This window comes from Larimichthys crocea, chromosome III (genome assembly GCF_000972845.2).
Source record: "Larimichthys crocea isolate SSNF chromosome III, L_crocea_2.0, whole genome shotgun sequence".
NCBI lineage: Eukaryota > Metazoa > Chordata > Actinopteri > Sciaenidae > Larimichthys > Larimichthys crocea.
Genome location: NC_040013.1, coordinates 1,757,155 through 1,768,837, shown reverse-complemented (window position 1 = coordinate 1,768,837; position 11,683 = coordinate 1,757,155). Strand labels below are relative to the sequence as shown.

The following is an 11,683-nucleotide window of genomic DNA, read 5'->3' as shown; positions in this document are numbered from 1 at the left end:
TGAACCTTAACGATTCACAGGTGACCTATAACGATTGGTGCTACGAGGTGACCTTAACGATTCACAGGTGACCTCACAACGACCCACAGGTGACCTCAACGATCACAGGTGTCCTCAACGACCCACAGGTGACCTCAACGATTCACAGTGTCCTCAACGACCCACAGGTGTCCTCAACGACCCACAGGTGACCATAACGATTCACAGGTGACCATAACGACCTACAGTCGGGGTCCTGTGTGACAGCCATGATTCTCGTGTGTTTCAGCAGCTGTGTAACTACGGCAACCGCAGATGCATCGACTGAGGGTCGACTGAGCGTCCGTCATACCTGTACAATACCTGAAAATGAGTCTTACCAGGCGACAGTCGTACACCGTTCGTCCGTGGTACCAGACAGAGTGCAGACACACTTCCACGACAAGCGTCTTGAACAAGCAGAGCACAAACATCCATCAGCCTTTTTTTTTTAATGCAAAACGTGCGTTAGTTTAGGTTTGGTCAGCAGCTCACCCTGTCCACTTTCAGCCGATACTCCTCCAAATCTTCACGGTGCGGTCGTCGCTGCAGGACGCCATCCTCTGTCCTGAAGCGTCAAAAACAAACCCCACACCGTGGACGTGTGTCCTTTCAGGGTGGCCCGACACTCCCAGTCGTCGTCCTCCTCTCTGTAAATACAGATGTTGTTGTCGTAGCTTGCCGAAGCCAGCATCTGTGTGAAAACACGGCGAACACGCGGTGAGATAACGGAGGCAGCAGAATCATTCACAGAGCAGAGAGAGTGTGATCTACCTCCTTGGTCGGATGCCAGATAACATGCTTGACGTCTTGTGTGTGAGAGTTCACGACGGTGACGCACTCGTACTCTTCTTCTTCGTCCACTGTGGAGGAGAAAGTTTGTTTATAGACACAGAGAGGACTGCTGCCATGATCTGAGGGAGTTCAACACAAACCTTCCCACACCCAGACGCTCTTGTCTCGGCTACACGTGGCCAGCAGATTCCCTGAAGGAGCCCACGCCACACACTTCACCTCGTTCTCATGTCCCCTCAACACAGTCAAACTCTGGAAGACACGTGGAAAACTTCCTGAGTATAAACCTACATGAACGGTCAGCAAAGTGGAGATCACAAACATCTCGTCTGACCTCAAAATCATCGTTCTTCTTTTTCCAGATGCACGTGGTCGCATCGAAGCTGGCCGAGGCGAGATAGTTCCACCACGGAGACCACGCCACCTTCCTCACGGTGCGCTGGTGCCCGTCCTCGAGGACGCTCTTAAAGATCCAAGAGTCGCCTGAGAAGAGAGGAGAACGTACAATCATACCATTATCTGTACAGATAGCAGCATGTGCTGAATAAAGACACGAAGACAAGCTCAAAATGTGAAAGGCTTCCTCCAGCTGTGACACGTTTTAAACTTAAACGTTAACAGACTTGCATGATTAAAATGAACATGAGGTTCAGATTTGAACGTGTTCCATACAATTTATTCTGTTATCTAAATTCAGTGTTAATTTGGTGACACTGCCATTTAAAAAACTTTTATATTGATCACACTGGGGAACAGTTTTTGTTGAGTTAGGTCTGACAGCTGGTTTTAACTACTCTGGGTGCAGAATCCAAAACTGATCTCAGTTTTTTCTCATCACGTCGAGTTTTTGAACTATAGGATCCCTGTTTCTTAAAAAATTGAAAAATATTATAACTTAACAGACATGTGCTTTGTTTCACTAAAGTAACAGTCCAATGATCTTTTTGGGGGACACAAATGCAACTTTACATGTCAATTGTTAGTTTATAAATTATAGGGGGCCGTTTAGGGGGGAAAAATTAGGCCCCACGACTGACAGGGCCCCAAAAAGGGGGGCCCCAATTAGTTTTTTTATCATGGGGGCCAAAATTCTGGCTGTGGCCCTGTAAGTTATTATTGTCCCCGGGCATCTTTACATTTCAAATGCTCCCTCTTTAAAAGAAGTGGGGATAACAGATGGTGTTGTTATGATTTTACTGTTACAGTGGTATTTATATATTAGTAGTAGACTAAACAAACAACAACAACTGTTGCCCCGAGCGGGGATCGAACCCGCGACCTTGGAGGTTCAGTCAATGTGACGCAGCTCCTCGTTGATTAGACAAAAACAGACTTTTCATTTATTAATATTTAATCTAAGACTTCCAGAATATCTCTGACATGATATAATATATATTATTATTATATTATTAACCCGATGCAGTCACTGTCTATGAGCTGTAATGAGCAGTGTATTATGATATAATAATAACAATAATAATAAATAATAATAAATAATAATAATATAATAACGTTATTTAACGCGTTATAAACGTCGCGGTGTGCTCGTTTTGCTCACCTTCTCGTCCCCATATCCGGATGGCCTTGTCTCCGCCGCACGAGGCCAGCAGCGTCCCGGACGGGCTCCAGCTGACGAACCAGCACCGGAGTCCGGGTGTGCGCTGAGTCTCTGGACCAGAGTCAACCCGTCCGTCATGTCCGAGCCGAGCTTGAAACGTTTCTGTCTCCCGTTAATCTGGCGCGAGCTGAATCCGTTACGACGCAACGAGGCACCGTAACAACCCGCGCGGAGGATCAAAGACACCACCGGAACTTTTATTGAATGAATTTAATTATTAATTAATTAATTTAACGTGTCTGCAACAAAAACACAAAAAGTAAGTTCACAAACACAACCATGCCGGAAGTGCCGCCATTTGGGTTCATTCTAGTGAGGTGTCGTCCGTGAACGAGCCGGTTCAAAGAGCGTTCAAGCGGTCAATCGGTTCAAAGAGTCGGTTCACGCTTCATCATTTATTGTCATGCTGCTATATGTACAGAACATACAGAGTGTTCGTTTCCCTCTTACCCAGTGCAAACAGCACTGTAGTAAAAGAAAAAAAATATATAAAATATACAAACTAAAAATATATCAAGCTAAAAGACATCTGGTGGCAATATGGCACAGAATTATAAGTATAATATAAGTATATGTATGGCTATATGGCAGTATGGACAGAATTTACAGTATACATAACAGTGAGGTCTATCAAAAATGAAATATGTAACAGTTGCTGTACACAGTGCAATTCGGTTTGCAAGTATGCAAGTTTTAGAGTCAGTATGTATGTTATAAATATATATATTATATATATATAATATATATATTATACACACCACACACACAGTGGTCCCTCGTTTATCGCGGGGATACGTTCTAAAAATAACCGCAATAAACGAATCCGCGAAGTAAGTTTTACAATTATTATACATGTTTAAGGCCGTAAAACCCCTAACCACACACTTTTATACACCTTTTTACATGCATTTTGTACAGTACTACACTCCCTAGTTAATAGGACGCAGAACACAATGCGCGTTCATACTGTACAACGCTGTAAAAAAAAAGCATGCAAAATTAAACAAAAAAAATCAGCAAAACAGAGTCTGCGCGAAAATAGCGAGGGACGACTGTATATAACAGTTGGCTGTACACAGTGCAAATTCGTTTTGCAAATATGGCAAGTTTTTAGAGTCAGTAAAGTGGCGGGTGCCATTTGGTTGTTTTTTATATATATATTATATATATATATAATATATATATAATATATATATATATATATATACAACAAATCATAAGTCAAAACAGCGCTAAATTTAGCTGAATTATGAAAGGTAACGTGGTAATGAAGAGCCGGCTCTCTTGGCGAGCCGAGTCAAATGATCTGACTCCCTAAAAAGAACCGAACTTCCCATCACTACAATGCATTATGGGGGCTTTTTTTTCCGTGAAGACGGTTAAAAAAGGTTAATAAAATTAATTTATCACAACTAAGACGACTATATATTAAATTATAATTATATTAATTAATATTTTAGATATAATAAATAAAAAAAAATAGTAAATGTTGTTGTTGTTGTTGTTGTAAGCCAAATGGTTCCTTGAACGGCCTCTTGAACTAAAGCAACTAATAGCAATTAATAGATTTATTAATTTTATAATAAAAAAAACAAAAACATAATAAAAGGTGTTGAACTCTGTGATTGAATAGATTTAGTCACGTGATGTCTTACCTGTGTTACAGCATTCCTCGTTAGTATAGTGGACAGTATCTCCTGTTCACGCGGAAGACCGGGTTCGATTCCCCGACGGGGAGAATGTTTTTTTTTTCTGTTCGTTTGTTTTGACCCTTAGAGACATATAACAAAGACAATACAGTATAATATTATATTATAATATATAAAAAAATGTTTTTAAAAGTTTGCATACAAAAATGTAGATTTTGAATTCTTTTTGTCAACAACAACAGAGAAAGTAAATAAACAAAACATTCTGCAAAGGCTTTTTTTACTCTTTATTTTTTTAATTACATGACTTAATGATCTGTCTCAATAAAATACAAGATTAACTTACAAATAAAAATGATCAATCATCAATATCAAAATGAAAATGTGTGTGCTCCTGAATATTTTCATCCAAGAGCCCTACGTGACTTTTTTCACAGCGAAATTTCAGTCATCACACACACTGTGATCATGATAAATACAGTTCAATAAGTTACAGGTTTTTATATTATATTAAATCTCGAGAAGGCACTTTTATAAGATTTCAAATTATAAATGAAGCGATTGACCTGAAAATATTTCTTCTGATTGAGACACAGTTAACTAAAAATGTTACAGTGTTTTTTTTTCTAAAGGACTCCTGAGGCGTAGAAGTTTACATTCAATTCACATGAATTACAGTAAATATACAAAAGGACAAGAACAGATGGGGCATACACTTGAACATGTAACACGAATTATACAATCAGATTCAAAAGAGAATTACAATCGCACAATATATTTTGATATTAAAGCAATATGTTGACATTTTGGGAAAAAATGTTTCAAATTATTCACTTTCCTCGAAGAGTTCGAAGAGAAGACGCCACTGTCGTACCTTTACACGGAATATGGCAGCGTCCCATTAGCTTAGCTTAGCACAATGACTGTAAACGAAGGGAAACAGCAGCCTTGTGTCTATGCAAGGTAACGACATCAGCCACATTACACTCGTCTGTTTAATCTGTGCACAAACATACATGTTGTTCACTTTAACTGTCATTCTGTTACCTGTGGACAGAGCCAGGCTAGCCGTTTCCCTTCGTTTCCAGTCTTTATGCTTTAGTCTTTATATTTTATATTATTATTTTATTAATATTTTTTCTAAGCTATGTGGCTGCTGGTGATAGCTTCATATTCACCGTACAGACATGAGAGTGTGTCAATCTTCTCATTAAGGCTGGCAGGAAGGCTAATAAAGCTAATTTCCCCAAAAGGTCGAAGCATTCCTTTAAGGTCATTAAACCGACATGACAAAATGGCAGCAAACAGAACGTACACCAACAATCTGATTTGCTGTCAGCGTTCGTTACATCACAACATATCTAGCTGTACAGTTCAGTTATCATGAGGTCGGACGTCTGGTGCAAAGTGGATCACAAGTTTTTGTTCACTGTAGGCGACAGATCCTCTCCGTAAGGCGGCTGGATAGTGAATGACTTGTTATGAAGCTGTTCTGAGTGAGTTTCCACCACACAGGAGCCGACTACAGCTGACGTCCGCGAGGTTGGAACCACGAAAACCCATCACTCAAAGACTCCGACTATTATGATGAGTAAAAGGAGGGAGACTGCAGCCACGCACGTGGCAATGCAGAGAAGTTTCTGTCAAAAACAAGAGAGGGAAAGAGTCATTGCGAATCATTAAATCATCCAACGGCTGCATGAATAGATGAATGAATGGGCGGATGAATGTTTAATGATGGAAGTGTTACCTCAGAGCAGTGATCAGGGTAGATCTCACACAGGGTGTTGGTTAGTCCACCAGACAGGCCAACAATTAGTGCAATGACAGCAAGCAGGATCAGCAGAGCAAAGGCAATGAAATGGTATTTCTGCCAGGTGAAGAGAAGAAGAAGAAGAGTTACGTAGTTTAAAGCAACATTTGTGCCGTAAACTAACAGATCTGAAATCCTGTGATGCTACACTGACTTGATCATATTTCACACTGGCCCGCCAACTATTTCACTGATTTGGTGAAACTGGATCATATTTTATGTATAAAATGTTTCCTGGTCCAACTCTCTGTGATTTACAGAGTTTCCTATGGACAGTGAAGTAAACTGATAGCTGCTGTTAGCTCAGGTTTGGTTGAGCCAGGCTGCAGAGGAGCGTAGCAGCTGGGTGTCGTGCCAGAAACAGGAGCTGAGAGGGCAATGTAACCGGGCTCAGCGGCTTCTATGGACGTAATGGCAGAGGTGAAAAAGACAAGAGTAAATGTGGGACTGACTTTTAGTGGTTGGTGAGAGCTTGGTGAAAAAAAGCTGAAAGACAGACGCCGAGCTGGGCTGACTGCTGCTGGACTAGTCAGTGATATTTAATGTAATATGTTTTTCTTTCATTATTGAACTGATCTTGTATAACTGACATGACTGGAAGGAACACAACCCTCCTGGATTTCTTCTGGTATCTCACGGCTTTTTTTGGTCTCCTCCTTTGCACTGCAAATGTATTCGGCTGCGTTGGAGACGTTCTTCTCGATGTTGTTAACCATTTCCCCCTGTAAACGAGAGATGTTTTGGTAGTATTGGTAAAGAAACACAGAGTGTGCATTGGTGTAGAGATGAAGTTTACATGGAACATGTTTCAGATTCTCAGTGTCTTGATTGTCACCGAAACTTGAAGAGATGTTTCCTGGTTTTCCATCAAAGTACTCCTGGTAGTAATCCAGGTTCTTAAAACGAGTTGTTTAGGAGACTAATCTGCATGTGAGCTTCATACTGCTACACATGTGAGGTGTTAGAAACCATCACAGAGTAGACACTACAAGACTGAGCCGTTACCTGAGTTTCTACCAGCATCGCCATGTCCATGAACATCGCGTGGAGCTCCCTGATGCTCGACTCCAGGCGCATGATGTCCTGGTGTCGTGACTCAATCTCGTTCAGGGCCTGAAGTGTGATCTGCGAATCGAGATGATCTGAGGGAGAAAGATAAAGAGGTCAAAATAAAACACGTTCCCACAGCACACGGCACCTCCTCCACCAGTAGTGGGCAGTAACGAGTGAGAAGACTTACATCAGAGGTGAAGATTGATGGATTTCCACTTCTAACATGTCCCCAGTTTCTTCATTGGTCATCACTCTTCCGGCTGAAATAGTAAAGAGCAGGCAGTGATATCCAGAACGCCTTCTCACAGCTGCTGTTAGCTCTGTTTGTTAGCCGGGCTCCCAGGACTATGAACTCAGAGCACTGGGGGAGTGTTACGTGTTGTACAAGAAGAAGAGGAGGTTTACAGGGGAATGGAGCCAGTGTTGTGCCAGAACTGGAGCTGGACACGCGTTAGCAATGAAACAAGGCTCAGCAGCTTCTATGGACATAATGGCAGAGGAGAAGAGGGCGAAGAGAGCTGACGTAGGAAGCTACGAAGGTAAAAAAAAAAAGCAGTGACTGAAAAGAAGCGCCCACAGTAATGTACACATCTGCGAAACGTAGCTGCTGCTTAGCTCATGTTACGTAGCACAGTTAGCCGTGAGCAGTGTTGTATTTACACAGGTAGCACTGGAGTTTGCAATGTGGCGGTGTCGTGCTAGAACTGGAGCTGGGCAAGCGTTAGCAATGGACCAGCTCAGCAGCCGTCTATGGACATAATGGCAGAGGAGAAGAGAGTGAAGAGGACGCTGACGTAGGAAGCTACGAAGGTAAAAAAAAAAAAAAAAAGCAGGACTGACAAGAAGCCGCCGCACAGTAATGTACACATCTGCGAACTGTAGCTGCTGTTAGCTCATGTTACTTAGCACAGTTAGCCGTGACGCAGTGTTTGTATTTACACAGGTAGCACTGGAGTTTGCAATGTGGCGGTGTCGTGCTAGAACTGGAGCTGGGCAAGCGTTAGCAATGTGACCATGCTCAGCAGCCTCTATGGACATAATGGCAGAGGAGAAGAGGGCGAAGAGGATGCTGACGTAGAAGCTACGAAGGTAAAAAAAAAAGCAAAAGTGACTGATCAAGAAGCCGCCGCACAGTAAGTACACATCGGCGAACTGTAGCTGCTGTTAGCCATGTTACTTAGCACAGTTAGCCGTGACGCAGTGTTTGATGTGACACAGGTAGCACTGTGGAGTTTGCAATGTGGCGGTGTCGTGCTAGAACTGGAGCTAAGGAGGATGCTGACGTGAGGAAGCTACGAAGGTAAAAAAAAAAAAAAAAAAAGCAAGTGACTGATCAAGAAGCCGCCGCACAGTAATGTACACATCTGGGAACGTAGCTGCTGTTAGCTCATGTTACTTAGCACAGGTAGCCTGACGTCACTCTCAGGACTTGGAGCTCAGAGCAGTGTTTGGTAGCTTTGCAATGTGGCGGTGGCGTGCTAGAATGGAGCTGGGCAAGCGTTAGCAATGTGACCATGCTCAGCAGCCTCTATGGACATAGAGGCAGAGGAGAAGAGGGCGAAGAGGATGCTGAGCTTGTGAAATAAAAGGCTGGACGAGCTGTTGGATCCGATCAGTAATATTACTGGTGCTATGTGTTTTGGTTGTTCATCTGTGTCCGGGCCTCACTGATCACTGAACAAAAACCCAACTTCAGAACTTTATTCAAGTTGGATCAGTTTTTATACACAATATATTTGCTGCTTTTCCCTCTGATGTCCTCCGACTGCTCGGCTAACGACCCACAGGTGACCTCAACGACCCACAGGTGACCTCAACGACCCACAGGTGACCTTAACGATTCACAGGTGATCATAACGACCTACAGTCGGGGTCCTGTGTGACAGCCATGTATTCTCGTTGTGTTTCAGCAGCTGTTGTAACTACGGCAACCGCAGATGCATCGACTGAGGGTCGACTGAGCGTCCATCATACCTGTACAAGACCTGAAAGATGAGTCTTACCAGGCGACGTCGTACACCGTCCTTCCGTGGTACCCAGACAGAGTGCAGACACACTTCCACGACAAGTCGTCTGTTCAACAAGCAGAGCAGAAACATCCATCAGCTCTTTTTTTATTTTATTTATGCAAAACGTGCGTTAGGTTTAGGTTTGGTCAGCAGCTCACCCTGTCCACTTTCAGCCGGATACTCCTTCCAAATCTTCACGGTGCGGTCGTCGCTGCAGGACGCCATCCTCTGTCCTGAAGCGTCAAAACACAGACCCCACACCGTGGACGTGTGTCCTTTCAGGGTGGCCCGACACTCCCAGTCGTCGTCCTCCTCTCTGTAAATACAGATGTTGTTGTCGTAGCTGGCTGAAGCCAGCATCTGTGTGAAAACACGGCGAACACGCGGTGAGATAACGGAGGCAGCAGAATCATTCACAGAGCAGAGAGAGTGTGATCTACCTCCTTGGTCGGATGCCAGATAACATGCTTGACGTCTTGTGTGTGAGAGTTCACGACGGTGACGCACTCGTACTCTTCTTCTTCGTCCACTGTGGAGGAGAAAGTTTGTTTATAGACACACAGAGAGGACTACTGCCATGATCTGTGGGAGTTCAACACAAACCTTCCCACACCCAGACGCTCTTGTCTCGGCTACACGTGGCCAGCAGATTCCCTGAAGGAGCCCACGCCACACACTTCACCTCGTTCTCATGTCCCTCCAACACAGTCAAACTCTGGAAGACACGTGGAAAACCTCCTGAGTATAAAACCTACATGAACGGCTCAGCAAAGTGGAGATCATCAAACATCTCGTCTGACCTCAAAATCATCGTTCTTCTTTTTCCAGATGCACGTGGTCGCATCGAAGCTGGCCGAGGCGAGATAGTTCCCACACGGAGACCACGCCACCTTCCTCACGGTGCGCTGGTGCCCGTCCTCGAGGACGCTCTTACAGATCCAAGAGTCACCTGAGAAGAGAGGAGAACGTACAATCATACCATTTATCTGTAGCAGCAATCCAACGTGTGCTGAATAAATGACATGAAGAGAAAGGCTTCCTCCAGCTGTGACACGTTTTAAACTTAAACGTTAACAGACTTTGCATTTAAACTTAAACGTTAACAGACTTTGCATTACTCATAATAAGTCATGATTAAAATGAACATGAGGTTCAGATTTGAATGTGTTCCATACAATTTATTCTGTGTTATCTGACTTCAGTTGTTACATTTGGTGACACTGCCATTTAAAAAACTTTTATATTGATTACACTGCGGAATACAGTTTTTGTTGAGTTAGGTCTGACAGCTGGTTTTAACTAATCTCTGGGTGCAGAATCCAAAACTGATCTCAGTTTTTCTCCATCACGTCGAGTTTTTGAACCATAGGATCCCTGTATTCTTAAAAAATATGAAAAATACTGTACATAACAGATATGTGCTTGTTAAAAAATATGAAAAATACTGTACATAACAGATATGTGCTTGTTTTCAATAAACAAAAGTAACAGTCTGTGCAGTGATCTTTTTCGGGGATACCAAATGCAACTTTTCACATGTCAATTGTTCCCCAGTGTTATAGAAGTTATCAGGGGCGCCGTATAGGGGGGATTAGGATAATTCCAAGGGCCCACGACTGACAGGGGGGCCCCAATTTTATTTGCTTATCATGGGGCCCAAAGTTCCTGGCTGTGGCCCTGTAAGTTATTATTGGCCCCCGGTCAAATGTGGCCCTCTTTAAAAGAAGTTTGGGATAACAGATGTTGTTGTGTTATGTATTTTACTGTTACAGTAGTATTTATATATTAGTAGTAGACTAAACAAACAAACAACTAACAGTTGCCCCGAGCGGGGATCGAACCCGCGACCTTGGAGGTCTCAGTCAATGTGACGCAGCTCCTCGTTGATTAGACAAAAACAGACTTTTCTATTTATTAATATTTAATCTAAGACTTTCAAGATATCTCTGACATGATATAATATATTATTATTATTATTATTATTATTATTGTTGTTAAACCCGGTGCAGTCGCTGTCTATGAGCTGTAATGAGCAGTTGTATTATGATGTAATAATAATAATAATAATAATAATAATAATAATAATAATAATATAATAACGTTATTTAACGCGTTATAAACGTCGCGGTGTGCTCGTTTTGCTCACCTTCTCGTCCCCATATCCGGATGGCCTTGTCTCCGCCGCACGAGGCCAGCAGCGTCCCGGACGGGCTCCAGCTGACGAACCAGCACCGGGAGTCCGGGTGTGCGCTGAGTCTCTGGACCAGAGTCAACCCGTCCGTCATGTCCGAGCCGAGCTTGAAACGTTTCTGTCTCCGCCGGTCACCGTCTCCCGTTAATCTGGCGCGAGCTGAATCCGTTAACGAGCAGCACGAGGCACCGTAACAACCCGCGCGGAGGATCAAAGAAAAAACTTTGTTTTGATTTAATTAATTTAATTAATTTATTTATTTAATTTAACGTGTCTGCAACAAAAACACAAAAAGTAAGTTCACAAACACAACCATGCCGGAAGTGTCGCCATTTGGGTTCATTCTAGTGATGTGTCGTCCGTGAACGAGTCGGTTCAAAGAGTCGGTTCCTTTATTGTCAATGCTGCTATATGTACAGAACATACAGAGTGTTTCGTTTCCCTCTTATACCAGTGCAAACAGCACTGTAGTAAAAGATGTAAAAATATACAAATCTAAAAATATATACAAGCTAAAAGACATCCGTGTGGCAATAT

At 42.9% G+C, this 11,683-nt stretch overlaps 1 protein-coding gene and 1 pseudogene across 1 annotated transcript in view; both read right to left on the bottom strand.

Annotated features, from left to right (window-relative positions):
• Positions 1–11,507, bottom strand: part of LOC104939971 (probable cytosolic iron-sulfur protein assembly protein ciao1-A) — a 13,253-nt gene extending 1,746 nt beyond the window's left edge. Inside the window, exons 1-6 of the mRNA XM_027274591.1 lie at positions 11,102–11,507; positions 9,756–9,904; positions 9,559–9,670; positions 9,396–9,484; positions 9,114–9,315; positions 8,950–9,019 (exon numbers count right to left, since the gene is read on the bottom strand). Coding sequence (XP_027130392.1) covers positions 8,950–9,019; positions 9,114–9,315; positions 9,396–9,484; positions 9,559–9,670; positions 9,756–9,904; positions 11,102–11,240 — 761 coding nt within the window. The 5' untranslated portion in view covers positions 11,241–11,507. The remainder of the gene's footprint in view (positions 1–8,949; positions 9,020–9,113; positions 9,316–9,395; positions 9,485–9,558; positions 9,671–9,755; positions 9,905–11,101) is intronic.
• Positions 548–2,564, bottom strand: LOC113745617 (probable cytosolic iron-sulfur protein assembly protein ciao1-B; annotated as a pseudogene).
• Positions 11,508–11,683: the final 176 nt, after the last annotated feature.